The sequence below is a fragment of the Emys orbicularis genome, chromosome 7 (genome assembly GCF_028017835.1).
Source record: "Emys orbicularis isolate rEmyOrb1 chromosome 7, rEmyOrb1.hap1, whole genome shotgun sequence".
Lineage (NCBI taxonomy): Eukaryota > Metazoa > Chordata > Testudines > Emydidae > Emys > Emys orbicularis.
Window position 1 is genome coordinate 131,445,254 of NC_088689.1, and position 15,441 is coordinate 131,460,694.

Sequence of the window (15,441 nt, forward strand, 5' to 3'; positions counted from 1 at the left end):
TGTCCACACTACACTCCTTGTGTCAATGGTGCGTGTCCTTACCAGGAGCGCTTGTACTGACTGTAGTGTCAAGTGTGGGGCATTGTGGGATGGCTTCTGAAAGCCAATAACAGTCGACGTAAGCAATGCAGTGTCTTCACTGGCACTGCATTGACCTAGCTACATTAACATTGACTCTACACCGCTTGTGAAGGTGGAGTTAGTCAGTCAGTGTAGCAAGGCTGTTATGTCAACGGGAGCAAAATTTTAGTGTAGACACTTACATAGTTAGGTTGACATAAGCTGCCTTGCGTTGATCTAACTCGGTAGTGTAGGCCAGGCCTAAGGCTTCGTCTATACAGGGACATTTAGGAAAATTAATATGCATTAACTAAAGGTGTGAATTTAAAGTGGATTAGTTAAATTGCATTAAGCGTTTAATTCAGGGCATGGCTACACTTGCAGATGTAGAGCGCTGTGAGTTAAACCAGCCCTCGGAGAGCGCAGTAGAGAAAGCGCTGCAGTGTGTTCACACTGTCAGCTGCAAGCACACTGGCGTGGTCACATTTGCAGCACTTGCAGCGGCATTGGGAGCGGTGCATTATGGGCAGCTATCCCACAGAGCACCTCTTCCCATTCTGGCGCTGTAGCTTGTGGGAAGGGGGCAGAGGGTGCGGGGCATTCTGGGTCCTGTCCCAATGCCCTGTGATGCATCGCATCCCAGCAATCCCTGTGCTTCCATCCATATTTGGCGCCATCTTTCAACGTATTTTGTACTGCACACTCTGTCTTCCCTTTCGGTCTGCAGGAATGGAGCTCGAAGTGCTGAGAAATATGCTGATGAGTCTTGCCAGCACGTCGCATTTGGCAGTCGAGTTACTCCGTAAGCTACAAACTGACAGTGAGGAGTCCGACGATGTTGACTCGCGTAACGCATATGACACAAGATTGCTTGGGGCATTCACGGACATGCTCACCACCGTGAAACGGCGCTTTTGGGCTCGGGAAACAAGCACTGAGTGGTGGGATCACATTGTCAGGCAAGTCTGGGATGACGAGCAGTGGCTGCACAACTTTCGGATGAGAAAAGCCACTTTTATGGGACTGTGTGCTGAGCTCACCCCCAACCTGCAGCACAAGGACACAAGATTGAGAGCTGTCCTGCCGGTGGAGAAGCGGGTGGCTATTGCAATCTGGAAGCTGGCAACTCCAGACAGCTACTGATCGGTCGCTAACCAGTTTGGAGTGGGAAAGTTGATCGTTGGAATCGTGTTGATGCAAGTTTGCGGGGCCATTAATCGCATCCTGCTCAGAAGAACCGTGACTCTGGGTAATGTGCATGACATTGTGGCTGACTTTGCACAAATGGGTTTCCCTAACTGCGGAGGGGCGATAGATGGGATGCATATTCCAATTCTGGCACCAGCCCACCTAGCCTCCGAGTACGTTAATCGGAAGGGGTATTTCTCTATGATTCTCCAGGCGCTTGTGGATCACCATGGGTGTTTCATTGACATTAACGCAGGCTGGGCCGGAAATGACGCATGCATCTTTCGGAACACTGGCCTCTTCAGGAAGCTGCAAGCTGGGACTTTCGTCCCAGAAGATCACTGTAGGGGAAGTCGAAATGCCCATTGTGATCCTTGGAGACCCTGCTTACCCTTTAATGCCGTGGCTCATGAAACCCTACACAGGGAGCCTTGACAGCAGCAAGGATCAGTTCAACAACAGGCTGAGTCGGTGTAGAACGACTGTGGAGTGTGCTTTTGGCCGTTTAAAGGGCCGCTGGCGCTGTCTGTATGGGAAGCTGGACCTGGCCGATGACAACATCCCCACGGTTATATCCGCGTGTTGTACCCTCCATAATATTTGTGAAGGGAAGGGTGAAAGATTCAGTCAGGCATGGAACTCGGAGGTTCAACACCTGGAGCCTGAATTTGAACAGCCAGAGAGCAGGGCTATTAGAGGGGCCCAGCACGGGGCTGCAAGGATTAGGGATGCCTTGAGGGAGAAATTTGAGGCTGAAAGCCACCAGTAATGTTTGGAGCCCTGCATGAGAGTGAAGAGCGGTGGTTCCAATGTTAGTAGGAATCTGTGTTTGCTACACTGACTTGCAGTGCCTGTTGCTTTCCTGGGCTAAGGTATCTTTTACTTAATGCAATAATAAAGAATGTTTTCAAAGCCAAAAAATCCACTTATTGAAAAGAAAATTCATTTATTGAAAAGAAACACAACTGCTTGGGAAACAGAAAGGGCAAGGGATTGGGGTGGGGAACGGTTCAATCACAGATTTGCGTATGTCCTGTTATCTTACTCTGCCTTCCTGTCTGGAGTGCTGTGCAATGAGTGCTGCACTTCAGGCAGGCTAAAATGCATGGGGATGGGGGTTGAGTGCAGTGGGTAAGGGTCATAGTTTGCAGAGCTGGGTGGTGAAGCTACAGGTGTTGGAGGCAGTTGGTGGCGATAAGAACCCGGATGTGGGGAAAGTGGGTTGGAGGTGACATGGGGGCACAAGGGAAAGAGTTTTGGAACAAGGGCTGCGGGGGGGGGGGGGGGGGGGAGGAGGTAAGGTAGTGCTCCGCCTGCATGGCTACGAGCGCCTGTATCAAGTCTGCTTGGCACTCCATAATGCTTAGCAGCTGCTCTGTGCTTTGGTGCCAGCGATCTGCTTTCTGCTGGCAGACCCTCCTTTCACTCTCCCGCCACTCGTGCGCTTTTTGATTTTCATTAAGGGACTGCTGCATTACTTCATGCAGCGTGGCCTCTTCCCAATTCTTTTGAGTCTTTCAGCAGGTGATAAGATGGACGGCTGAGATCTCAAAGTTGCATCTGTAAAGGCAAAATGCAACACTTAACAGAGGCAGCATTGTTCACACCAAACAGAGCAATGATTCGCCCGTACTTAAAGGCAAGCACAGTCTACACAATAGCAGAATTTGCCCATCCCAAAGCGAGCGCACATAATCCACAGGAGCCCCAGAATGGTGAGTAAGCACAGGGGCAAGGGGGACTGTGGGCCATAGTGTTCTCTGGGGTTCTGTGTCTTGGGGAGAGCTAACAGCTGCAGGGGGGCCCTATACTGAATACTGTCCCCACATTTTTCACAGGAGTTCATCCTGGAAGATATCTCGCTACTGAGGGTGACCTGCGAAGCAAGGGAGGGTCCTTCTACTACAATGCTGCTTCCGCCCTGGCCCATATGCAGCTTGCCTGTGTGCAGCAGTGGTCCGACTGCTCCTCACGGCACAGTGGCGCAGACATGTTAGCCTTACTGGGACAAGGAGTACAGTAGCTCTCCCAAGGAACCTGCGCAAGTGCATTGCCCAGCTTCTGCATGAGACCTTTGAAGAGATCACTGAGGCCGATTACTGCAATGTGAGAGAGCACATCAATGTCCTATTCCGCATCAAGACATGCATGCAGCCCTAACCCTCCTCGCCCCAAGAACCTGCACCAAACAACTTCCTTCCCAAAATAAAAGCCGCTTACCAGGCACCTCCTCTAGTGTTTGTCCTTCCCCAAGCACCGGCTACCGCGACTGGCTACCTTCCTCCTGGCTTGAGAACAGCTCCTGGCTGCATGCATCTAGGGATGCTGGGGTGTCTTCCTCCTCCTCAGCACCCTTGCTCCCGCTTACCTCCTCCTCCTGCCTTGTTGAACTGAGCTCTGAAGTGTCCATGGTGGTCCTCGGTGGAGGTGAGGTCGCCCCCCAAGTATTCTGTCCAGCTCTTTGTAGAAACGGCAGGTTGCAGGGGCAGCACCAGAAAGGCTGTTTGCCTCGCGGGCTTTGTGGTAGGCATTCCGCAGCCCCTTCCCTTTAACCCTGCACTGCTGTGCGTCCCGGTCATGGCCCCTTTCCATCATGTCCCTTGATATCTGCCCAAAGGTATCGTAATTCCTATGGCTGGAGCGCAGCTGGGACTGGACAGCTTTCTCCCCCCAAACACTGATGAGGTCCAGCGCCTCGCCATTGCTCCATACTGGAGATCGCCTGGTGCGTGGAGGCATGGTCACCTGCAAAGATTCGCTGAGAGCTACTCCACGCCTGGCTGAGCAAACAGGAAGGGGATTTTCAAAATTCCCAGAGAATTTAAAGGGCGGGTCTGAAGGTTGGTCACCAGAGCGCATTAACAGATCAGGGCGTCCACACTGGCACCACAGCACTCCCGCCGGGGCACAGCAAGCGTTATGCCTCTTGTCGAGGTGGATTACCAGGAGCGCTCCAGCTGCGGAGTCCGGGTGCTCTATGTGCCTTGCCAGTGTGGACGTGTCGTGAGTTAGGGTGCCCAGGGCTGCTTTAATGCGCTCTAACTCGCAAGTGGAGCCAAGCCCTCAGTTCGGTTTATGAATTAAGCTAAACTGAATTAAGGGTGAAATAGCAACTGCAGCCTCCAAGGCAGCTTCAGAGCTAAACAAGGTTAACTTGGCCAGGCCCTTCAGCATACACGGCCACGCAGGGGTTCCACCCTGCCCTGAACAGGAAGGATAAGTTGATGCTGAAGACCCTTACAACACACTGCCTGGCACTGGGAGCTTCATCAGTGGCAGTGCAGCCAGCTGATGTTTATTATTCAGAACCAATGCCTAGCTACCACCAACTTCACGTGCCGAGATCTTCAGGGGTTTGGGAACTCTGCATGGGGGAAGTCCTTAGCTTTGAGAGATTGGTGCAGGATGCTTCAGACGCAAACCTAGTCTGCTAGGACTGTACTGAGGTGGGTGGCACCACCAGAGTCCTGGCACACAGCAGTTGAAGCCAACTCAGGCTTACGTTTTGAGGATTTTTCTTTCAAAGCACATCAGGCTAGCTTTATGCTGGACATATGGAAGTCTCACAGACTGTGCCCCGTAGAAGGGTTGGAGGGATTCTGAATGCTTTGAGTGACATCTGCAGGTAGATCCGACTCCCCTACATGTCCTACTCAATCTCCAGGCAGAAAACATGCTGAATGGCTTAGCCTGTTACCAACATTCTCCTGCTGCAGTTTAAGTTTAAAGTTACTGAGAGCCAAGACGTCAAAGTGAAATAAGGCACTGAGGTAGGAGGTGCTGATGGTAACAAAGCTAGAAATAAAGAAGCAGTCCTGGACTCAGCCCCAAAGACCTTCTGAGGTCTCTGGAGGTCAATGATCCTTCAGATCATAGAATCATAACAGTGTAGGACTGGAAGGAACTCAATAGGTCATTAGTCCAGTCCCTTGCACTAAGATAGGACTAAGTATTATCTAGACCAGTGGTTCTCAAACGTATTTGATCGTGCCCCTCTTCTTCGTGTTTGTAGTAGTTTATCCCCCCCACAAGTACATATACTGATAAAAAAAAAAATTCAATGTGCAACTCTCATTAAATATTAAAAACAATAAGGCATTGATTCAAACAGAGCTACTTAAATATATAGCACATAGCTCTCTGGCCGCCCAGCTCTGAGGCAGCGCCACCGCCAGCAGCAGCACAGAACTAAGGGTGGCAAAACCATACCATACCACCCTTATTTCTGCGCTGCTGGTGGCGGCGGTGCTGCCTTCAGAGGTGGGTACCCGGCCAGCAGCCGCTGCTCTCCACTCTGCCTTCTCACGCCTCCCAAGTATACATTCCGTGCCCGCCCCAGTTTGAGAACCCTAGTCCATCTCAGACAAATGTTTGTCTAAAAAATCCTGTGATGGAGATTCCACAACTTCCCTAGGTAATTTCTTCCAGTGCTTAACCACCCTGACGGGAAGTTTTTCCTAATGTCCAAGCTAAATCCCCTTGCTGCAATTTAAGCTCATTATTTCTTGTCCTGTCCTCAGTGGCTAAGGAGAACAATACTTGAAGAGTTATCACATCCGCTCCCTCCCCCACTATCTCTTCTCCAGACTAAACCAACCCAATTTTTTCAATCTAACCTCATAAGTCATGTTTTCTAGACCTTTAATCATTTTTGCTGCTCTCCTCTGGACCTTCTCCAATTCGTCCACATCTTTCCTGAAGTGTGGTGCCCAGAACTGGACACAATACTCCAGCTGAAGTCTTATCAGTGCTGAGTAGAGTGGAAGAATTATTTCTCATGTCTTGCTTACAATACTTCTGCTAATACAGCCCAAAATGATGTCCTCTTTTTTTTTTTTTTTTGCAACAGTGTTACATTGTTTACTCATATATTGGGGTGTTAATGACAGAACCAATGAAAAATAACCATACTAAAAACCACTGGACTGGGCAGGAAGGGCCATAAAGAGAAAAGGATACTGGTAGCAGGAGTTGCCCTCCCCTGCCTTGTGGTATCCCTGGCAAAGTTCCTTCGCTTTCATATGGCACTGCTACTGATCCCTGTTACACCCCTTTGCTTGCATCCCCAGTGCAATCTGCTATTTCTACAGCTGTTCCGTAGTTGTGCTTGTGTCATGGACTCACAGGACCTAGGCTCTCTCGGCTCCTTACGGTCTCCGGGAGGAACCCCCCTTCATCGCGACAGCCCTTCTCGGGGAGTCCATGATCTCTTGGGGGTTAAGCCCTGGGCTCCAGTGCCTCCTGGAACCTCACCTCTCTGAGCCTCCAGCCTGCTGTTTCTCGCCGTGGGCCCCCTCTGGGAGTCCACTTGCTTGGGACCCTCACAGGTTTCAGTCTGGATGATCTGGAACAGCTCTGGGAGCACCTTAGCCAAGACTCTGGTGCAGCTTGACTCCCCTCACGGCATGATGTCCAGGGCAAGAAACCTCCTTGGCTTTGGAACTTCCTGGGACCAATCTCGGAGCATTCAGCACCCCTGTTCACACCATGAGCTCCCCGCAGTGAGTCCACCTGAATAGGATGCCTGGGGAAGCCTTGCACGCCCCCAAAGGGCCCTATACCCCAACTTCACAGTCAGAAATGACTCTCAGCCAGCGTTGTAAAACAGAAGGGTTTATTAGTCAATAGGAACATAGCTTAGAACGGATCTTGTTAACGCAGAAAGTAGGACCATTCAGTAAAGTCCACCTTGGGGAGAGGGAAACCCCAGAGTCTTGGGATCCTGACCCTTCCCCTGAGTCTGACCCCTTCCAGCTGCCTGGCCTCCATCCTGCCCATAGCCCCTGCTCCAGTCTGTGTCTTTCAGAGTAGCAGCCGTGTTAGTCTGTATCCGCAAAAAGAACAGGAGTACTTGTGGCACCTTAGAGACTAACAAATTTATTTAAATAAATTTGTTAGTCTCTAAGGTGCCGCAAGTACTCCTGTTCTTTTTGCAGTCTGTGTCTTGTTTCCTGGCAAAGTGTCACTTGGTCGCATCTCCCTCCTGGTTCTCAGGTTACAAAGGGGTTTGGCCATTGTCCACATGCAGGCAGCTGAAGCAGTCTCACCTGCCCCGGGGGTCTCAGCAAAAGACACACCCCCTTATCCCCACTGCCTAGGCTTTGGTGTAATACACAGGGGAAACTGAGGTACATACAGTATTCATGCAAAACATTAAGGCTCACAGGTGTCAAGTATCAGGGGGTAGCCGTGTTAGTCTGTATTCACAAAAACAACAGTCTGTAGCTTCAGATGGAGTCATGCATCTGAAGAAGTGAGGTTTTTTACCCATGAAAGCTTATGCCCAAATAAATCTGTTCATATCCTAAACCCAAAGTCCTCCAGGATCAAATAAATCTGTTAGTCTTTAAGGTGCCACCAGACTCCTTGTTATTAAGGCGCACGTACAACATAACAAGGGGAAAAAACCCACTTCCTCACAGCTTGCACAGCCTCTTCTCTCCACAGGCCCTGGAGATGCAACACTTCTTGCCTGTTCCAGGCAGGAGTGCATCTAGTACCTCTCTGTATGTGCTGGACACAAACAAAGGTGAGCTGCTAGGTATGCTTGCCAAGATGGGCAACCAGGAAAGGGCATTTCAAAAAACACAAGGTATCTAAAGGTGGGGGGCTTCCAGTTTCTATCACTCCTAGGTAATGGAGTTTAAAATTGTGAGTAGAGTGGTCACTGTTGTGTGGCCTGGGTACTGTGGGACGTTGGCTGGAGGACTGTTAGTGTTGACATGGGTCACACTGCGTTGACCAAAGTAGGTCGATCATAGTTTTACACAGTTCAGGAAGATGATTTTACTGTGTCACTGTAGTAGGTCACTTACGTCAGTCAGAGACAAATTTGAGCATAGACTCATAAACAGGCCCATGCAAGGCAACTTACATTGACCTAACTTTGTAGTGCAGACTAGGCCTGAGAGATAAAGAGCAGGAGCATCTCCTCCTGTGGGCAGCTTCTTGGTTGAGCACAATCAATATTCCAAGGGACAGTTCACATCCTAACCCAAAGTCCTAACAGAGCTTGGGGTGGTCTGTCTGATGTTGGGAAGCATAAAACCCAGGTATGAGAATCCTGTGCTGATGATATCCTTAGAGAATAGGAAAATGCAAAGGAAAAAAACAAAAAACAAGTGGCCCATCTCTCAGAGAGAGTAGATGCAGTCAGGACTTCACTGAGAGATGCAGGGGAATAGAAGCTGGAAGTATACCGGTGTGACAATCTATACTATTATGATCACCACTTTTACAAGACTATGATAAATTTTGTACAAAGTATGCCTTGTCATTTGAAAACTCAATCTGTTGAACATTATTGTCCTGGTAAAATATCTGTATCAACTTTGTACGTAAAGTTATACGTTTCTACTGCATAACATTGTTGTCACATGTTCCGGAGTTAGAAAGTCAGGTCCAAACCAGCTTTTCAGAGTCAAAGACATACAAGCACCCCAGCTAGGTGTTAAAGAGCAATCACCAGCTTAAACAGCCATTCTTCAGCAACAGGAAAGTATAAACAAGAAATTTACATTTCATCACAGAGATGGCTCAACCCTCACATCCACAATAGACTACTTGTATTGCCTGTACCCCAGATGGGAGTAATCCTCAAAGAGGGGAGGGTGATATAAGAGAGAGACAGACAGACCCCGTGGCCTCCATTTCACCTCTCCTCCCATCTCTTTGCTCATGATATCAACATCTCTCAAAGAACTGAACTAAGGGGGAGTGATCCCAGGCTGAAGAGAGACCCAGCCTGTGAAATTTACATCAGCATATGATGAGACAAAACCCTAGCTTTTAAGGACACTTAGCTTGTTAAGACAGTGAGACAGGATCCCCGGGGTACAACCTGGAACTGTAGGACTGCTGTGCCCCCCTTAACTCTCCAGCCTGGGCTATCTCACACAATGCTATGCCAGTGACAAACAACAAACCCCTCTAGGCGCTGTGATCACTCAGTCATCAGCATGTGGACCTCCACACCCAGCTAAATTGCATGAATGCTCTCTCAGCCAGTCATGAATTATACAGAGAGGCACCAGCCAATCACCGCAGTCCCCAGCCTCCCACCCCGTTTTACACTGCTCAAGACTCTATTGGACAGTGCAAGCTCATTAATTAGTTCGCCACTCTTACAAAGGGTAGTGGATGTGCAACAGCCCTTGTTAACCTGAGCTGAGATTTCCCAAGCACTTCCACAGAAAACACACTGTTTTAGTATTAGTTTTAGTAAAGGGAGCAGCATATCTCTTTTGTATTGGCCTTGGGAAGGAGGAATCCGATACCTTTGGAGCTCCCCCTTCCTCTAACTGCTGTCTCAAGTTCATCTGTTCCCTCCATTCTGAGTTTGCCAAACATGCTGGAGTCTGAAAAGGAGCTCACCTCTGCCTCTGCATTCACTCACACATATTCAGAGGAAACACCACTTACTCGGATCCTGCAGCCATATCTGAGTAGGATGTATCTGGTGTGGTGACTCCCAGAGGGATTGCAATGCTCATGACGTCCGTCAGGGATCACGGAGTCCAAAAGGTAGCGACTGGCCGCTCCAAGGGTGGGGAGGAGCCGCAGAGCCTCGGCCAACACGTCACGGACATGGGGAAACCTAGCAGGGAAAAAACAGTATGTTGCATTTTTGTTAACCTTTGTTATATGCAAGGGTTTTTCCCATACCCACTCCCCCATGGGGACTTCCAGCAGAAGGGGAGAGAGAGAGAGAGAGTAAGCAGCTTTCCAGCAGGTGACATGCACAACCACCTGTGCTTGTTGCTAAACTATCACCCGCAGCTCCAAAGCCCTTCTTTACAACCCAGCCTCAACCTGAAAGGAGCCAATTTGCTACCTTCCCCAAACTAAACTCAGTGCTGATTAACAGACAAGCTGTTCACACCTTTTGCATTCAATTACTAACAGCTGTTACCTATCCCCATAGCCCTTCATGAACCTAGCCCCATCCACTCCCCAAAATACAAACAAACCCCATTCTGAGTGGCAGGGCAATAAGGAGCCAGAAATCTTTATTTACATTCACGTCACATACACTGCCATTGTGTCCAACCTGTGGGCAGATTATGTCTAAATCACAATCAAGGCTGCTCTTTACAAGAGAGCCCATCCCCTGAATTCTGTAATGATTACTTGGGATAGAGCTCATTGATACAGAAGGCCCCAAGCTTCCTGAATCCCACCTTGCACCTCTCCTAACAGCCAAGCTATGTCAGATATTACATTCTTTTCTGATAGGTTAATCCAATAAGGAACACTACAGCCTTACTAGTTCATTTCAGAAAAAGAAGGTGGAATCATGATCACTTCACCCTGAGAGAGCAGTTGTGGCCCACAACTCTGCAGAGTGTGGAGTGAAGAGAACTCCCAGTGCTGTGAAGAGAAAACCCAAGCTTAAGCTCTATATTCACTACCCAAAATTTCTGCAAAGAAAGCATATGGAATTGATGAAAATGTCACAGACTTCTGAGGGGGAGAATACTGAACTAGGTAGAAACCCAGGGTAAATCCCTGCTTAGAAAACAAACTCGAGCATATAAAAGTTACTGTAGGAGGAAGATGTTTGTGATATCCTAAAATGGTAATATAACCATATATGAAGCTGGCAGAAGGATCTAAATGAAATGAATCTAAAGTGTTACAGAGAACCAGATGGGAACACCACCTCCTGTTTAACTTTTATTTTATGCAAACCCCCAAAAGTTTTACACAACGCTGCTGCATTTCACAGATGCAGACAGAGCGGGAGCCACAGGGGAGGGACAGGAAAGACTGGGTGGACATGCGGTCATTGAGGAACCCTCTTTTCTGGAAGGAAAGCCTTGACTTGTATTGAATTCAGGGTCGCCCTGAATAATTTTTTCCCAGTTTAGCCATATACCTCGGGACTGGAATCCAAGGAATTCCTTTATGGCTTGGAGATTGCCAGTCCAAATCAGACAGTTTTCTCGGTAGAGACCCACTTACTCCCTGGGTGTTTTAGGTATGCTACTAACTAGCTAGGCACTCAGTGAACGCTCTTGGGCTATAGAAAGGCTGATGGACAAAACTTTGCATTAGTAGTGATTGTCTCACATGCAAAAGTGCAGTTACTTTCCATGAGCTGGTTTGATATGAAGGCTCTCTGTCTTGCAGTACAAAGACTTTCCCTCTGCACTGCATTGGCACTTCTATTGCTCTCTCCCTTAATAAAGAATCCACCTTTGCTCTGAGCAATAACTTGTGAGAGGGATGCCTGCAGTGGGATAGACGGTAGGAGTACTACATGGAAGAGAACTGGCTTATCACCAACACATAGCGATCTCTGGTAATTTCATGCCATGCCACAAGGAAATGGTCCAAACAGTCTCAGAATGGAGGGGGGAAAGGGGGAAAAAGCACACAAGTAACCCATCAAATCCAAATCTAGCTGGTTGTTCAGGAAGAACAAGCAACAGAAGACCTGGATCTTTGTTTACAGTGTCTCCTTTTACACAGTTTCTTCTGCTAGACTTCTGGAGAAGAGGGGGCAAAAGGAACCAGATGAAAGATAACGCCTCTGAAATTGAAAAGACAATAAAACTGGGTGTCTCCTTCTCTGGCTAGGAGGGTTCAACCCCAAAGACTGCAGATAATCTCTCTCCTACAAATTCTTACCAGTTTTGCTGTTAAACAAATGGTCATTCTCCAAGGGGAGATCCAGGTCTGAGCCACAAATAGGCTGATCAACTTAAGCCAATATTACTGGCAGAGAGTGATGCCAGCCATAAGAATTCCTGCTGATCTACCTGATGCATCATAAGAAGCTTAAGAGGAGGCAGGGGCACACAGGGCTCTGCAGCAGTGCACACCTAAAAACTCTGTGGCTCTGAGCAATATGGCTCTTGCTACCTTCCTTTGAACCTCCAGGAAGGAATCAAGCAAAGGGAGCACGCACTCCCAAAAGATGTAGCTGATTATATCAGCCAGGAAGATCTGATCATTGGCACCATGATTCCTAGTGTACCTGAGTCCATCTTTCTGCCCACATTGTCAAGCTTTCTGGTTTCTGTTGCATAGAGTGATCATCATCATCATCGGCCACCCCTCGATTAGAGGATGATCTCTACCACAGATTTACATATGGATCCTGAGATGACTGAGGAGTCCGATCCTGGAACCACAGATCCGCCTGTAGTAGGTACAGACCTTTCCTGGTGGGTGAGCTGCCTGCTGGGAGAAAGTTCTTTCTTTTTCCTTCCTTAGTGATTAACCCTCAAGACCTGATCTGTAGAGACTACCAGAAAACCAGAGCTGAGAGTACGCAGAAATATGCAAATCCCTGCTGTGGAACCTAATACAACAAGCAATTTACCTTCTTAGTGACAGATGCCAGGGTCAGCTGGATATTGCCCAGCAGGATCCAACATGCCTTAATTGATGTGCAAAGTCACTTTCCCTTTTCTTTTTGGTCACTAGCTCCAGCCACTCAACCACGTGAACCAGCAACTTCTGAAATGGTCTGCAGTCGTGAGGCGCTGACACGCACTAACATGATGCTGTCATTGGGAGAAGCAAAGACCCTGCTGCCTCCTCGCCAGTAGTTAATGACGAGTTGACATCCCCTGCTTCACCCCCATCAGAGTCATATAAGTTGCTGTGAATGCTGGCTAGAAGCTAAGGTGGTGGTGCAAGTTCCACAACAGGAGGGTGCGATTGCACCTTTTGGAAGAGGCAGAAGATCACTGTTTATCTTTTTAAATACATCCTCAGATCTCTACACTGATTTCTTGCCCCTACTCTGATCAATAGCTGGCTGTCAGCAGCCTGAGACTCAGTCACACCAGGAGAGCAGATTCTAACCTCTTAGTTGCTTGTAAATCAACAGGGATGGAGATTTCCAGAGTGGCTGCTGGGCTCAATATTTCCAGGACCTTTTGTAATTTATCAGATATCTTGGTAGCCGTAATGGGTATGTTCAAGTGGAGCATTCCCTTCACCAGAACTGTTCAAATGCCCAAACCATTTTATTGCCACAGCAGTAAACTCCTATTACTGAAAAACATCAGCTGAGACAACCATGAACAAACAAAAATAAAGATAAACAGTTTGGCAGAGTTACTCTGTTTCAATCACCTTTATATTGACCTATGAATGTAAAGTCCCAAAAACCTCTGTGCCAGTGTCCTGTATAGATCTGAGGGAAAGATGACTGGTAAACCAAGACACAGCAGGCAGGACTACACAAATCTGGAAAACTACACACATCTGAACAAAGGAAGTGGGTTGTATGATCCTTATCCTCTACTCTGTTAGTTCCTATCCAATCCACCCTTCCTTGTACACAACCCGTCTCTTTCTCCATCCATAAGAGCTCCAGCCACACACTAATATTTCCCTTAGATAGGGACATGCACTCTCTTTCCTGCTCACAAGGCCCTCTGCAGAAAGCTTACTCCACATCACAGTGACTACAGAAAATTGAATATTTAGTCTCCTATGACATAACAGAGTCTAAATTGTAATTTTATTCCACCACTGAATCAGTGAAGCCCAAACCAGTGCTCAGAGCCGTGGTAGTCTGGTAAATCTAGGAAGCCTTAACACTAACCGACTGGAGTTTCTCTCAGAGGAGTTTTCAGACTACTTCTCTGACAACCTCCCCGCCCTCCCCCAACAATCTCACCCTTCACGTTCAATATGTCTGTGCCTGTAGGGGAGACAGATTGACCAAGCATGTTGGATACTGTATGAGTGAGAAAGGTGGTAACTATCAGACTCTTCTCTGGCTGAGTTCTGAGACCAGAACTGCTACTGGATGCACTAGAGATGCTGAACAGGTGGTGTTCCACCACTTCTGATCTAAATCTTTCCTCTCCAGATGAATGAAAACTAGGGATGAGATATGGGATACATGGACAAGAATGGCTAATGCCAGCGGTTATACTGTAGCTCAAAATCACCTGAACAGCAACAGCTGCACTGCTTATTACAAAGGCTGGATCTCCCTTCTTTTGAGGAATACTACTGAGAAAAAGGGATTGTGGCCACTCCACAGATTCCCTGAATCCCTATCAATATGAATTTAGATATAGGGATGGCACAGAGACTGAACTGTTAGTTGTGCCTCACCTTTTCCTCCTAGCACAGAATGCAGATAATCAATCCATCATAGGTTTCAGAGTAGCAGCCGTGTTAGTCTGTTTCCGCAAAAAGAACAGGAGTACTTGTGGCACCTTAGAGACTAACAAATTTATTTGAGCATAAGCTTTCGTGGGCTACAGCCCACTTCTTCGGATGCATAGAATGGAACATATATTGAGGAGATATATATACACATACAGAGAGCATGAAAAGATGGGAGTTGTCATAATTATTAGATCTATCCGCAGCCTTCCATGTCACTGTGACCCTAAGACTTCCATGCCAGACCTTTACAATGGTTATAATCCCTCCAGCAGAGACAGACCAGAATAAACGCTCACAACTGTGTCCAAGGGCCCCTGCACATTCCACTCTCTTCCCCTTCCTGTTCAATATCCATGTGCCACTAGGGGAAACAGATTTTATGAGCTGCAATACTACCAGGAAGCAGAAGACACTCAGCTTTTTTGTATGTGTTAAAACCCAGTTGCTATTGTTTCTCTGCCTTCTGCTGGCTGAAACAAGGTAAACTGATAAAAAAAGCATCAGGTGACAGACATTAGTCACGTTGCTTATCGCACTACTGGAAGACACGAAGATATTACAGTCATGAGAATGCAGTATAAGAACCTATATAGAATAGAACAGAACAGAAAGGGCAGAGGTTGTGCAGCATTACTGTGGGTATATGCTCAGTCTGCCAACATGATTCAGCTTCAGGATCATGCTGGCTCATGGGTGCTCCTGGATCTTAAAGTAGCAACAGCTAGTAATTCTACTCTCATCTAAATCTGACCAGGTTGCCCTGAACTGTTCCTCTTGAATGAACATCTCACTAGTCATCTATGACTGTGTCAGCTTCAGGATGGATTATGGCAATCTGCTCATTCTAAGACTACATCTGCAAAGCATCCAAAAGCTATAGTCAGTGCAGAAAGCGAGTGCTAGTGCTGTAGCCAGTGCAGTGAGATGAGGAGCTGTGAGCTCAGAACATCTACTAATTCACTTCCAGGTACAGTCCAAGAGGATAGTTATGATCGTTGAACTTTAAATTATCTGGGACCCAGTTATGTAAGAGACTTCCCTCTGCCTCAC

General features: G+C 47.7%; 1 protein-coding gene across 2 annotated transcripts in view; it reads right to left on the reverse strand.

Moving 5' to 3' along the window:
• Positions 1-9,809, reverse strand: part of SETD5 (SET domain containing 5) — a 98,850-nt gene extending 89,041 nt beyond the window's left edge. For both annotated transcript variants that reach the window (XM_065407253.1, XM_065407252.1), the window contains exon 1: positions 9,670-9,809. In XM_065407253.1, coding sequence (XP_065263325.1) covers positions 9,670-9,740 — 71 coding nt within the window. In that variant the 5' untranslated portion in view covers positions 9,741-9,809. The remainder of the gene's footprint in view (positions 1-9,669) is intronic.
• Positions 9,810-15,441: the final 5,632 nt, after the last annotated feature.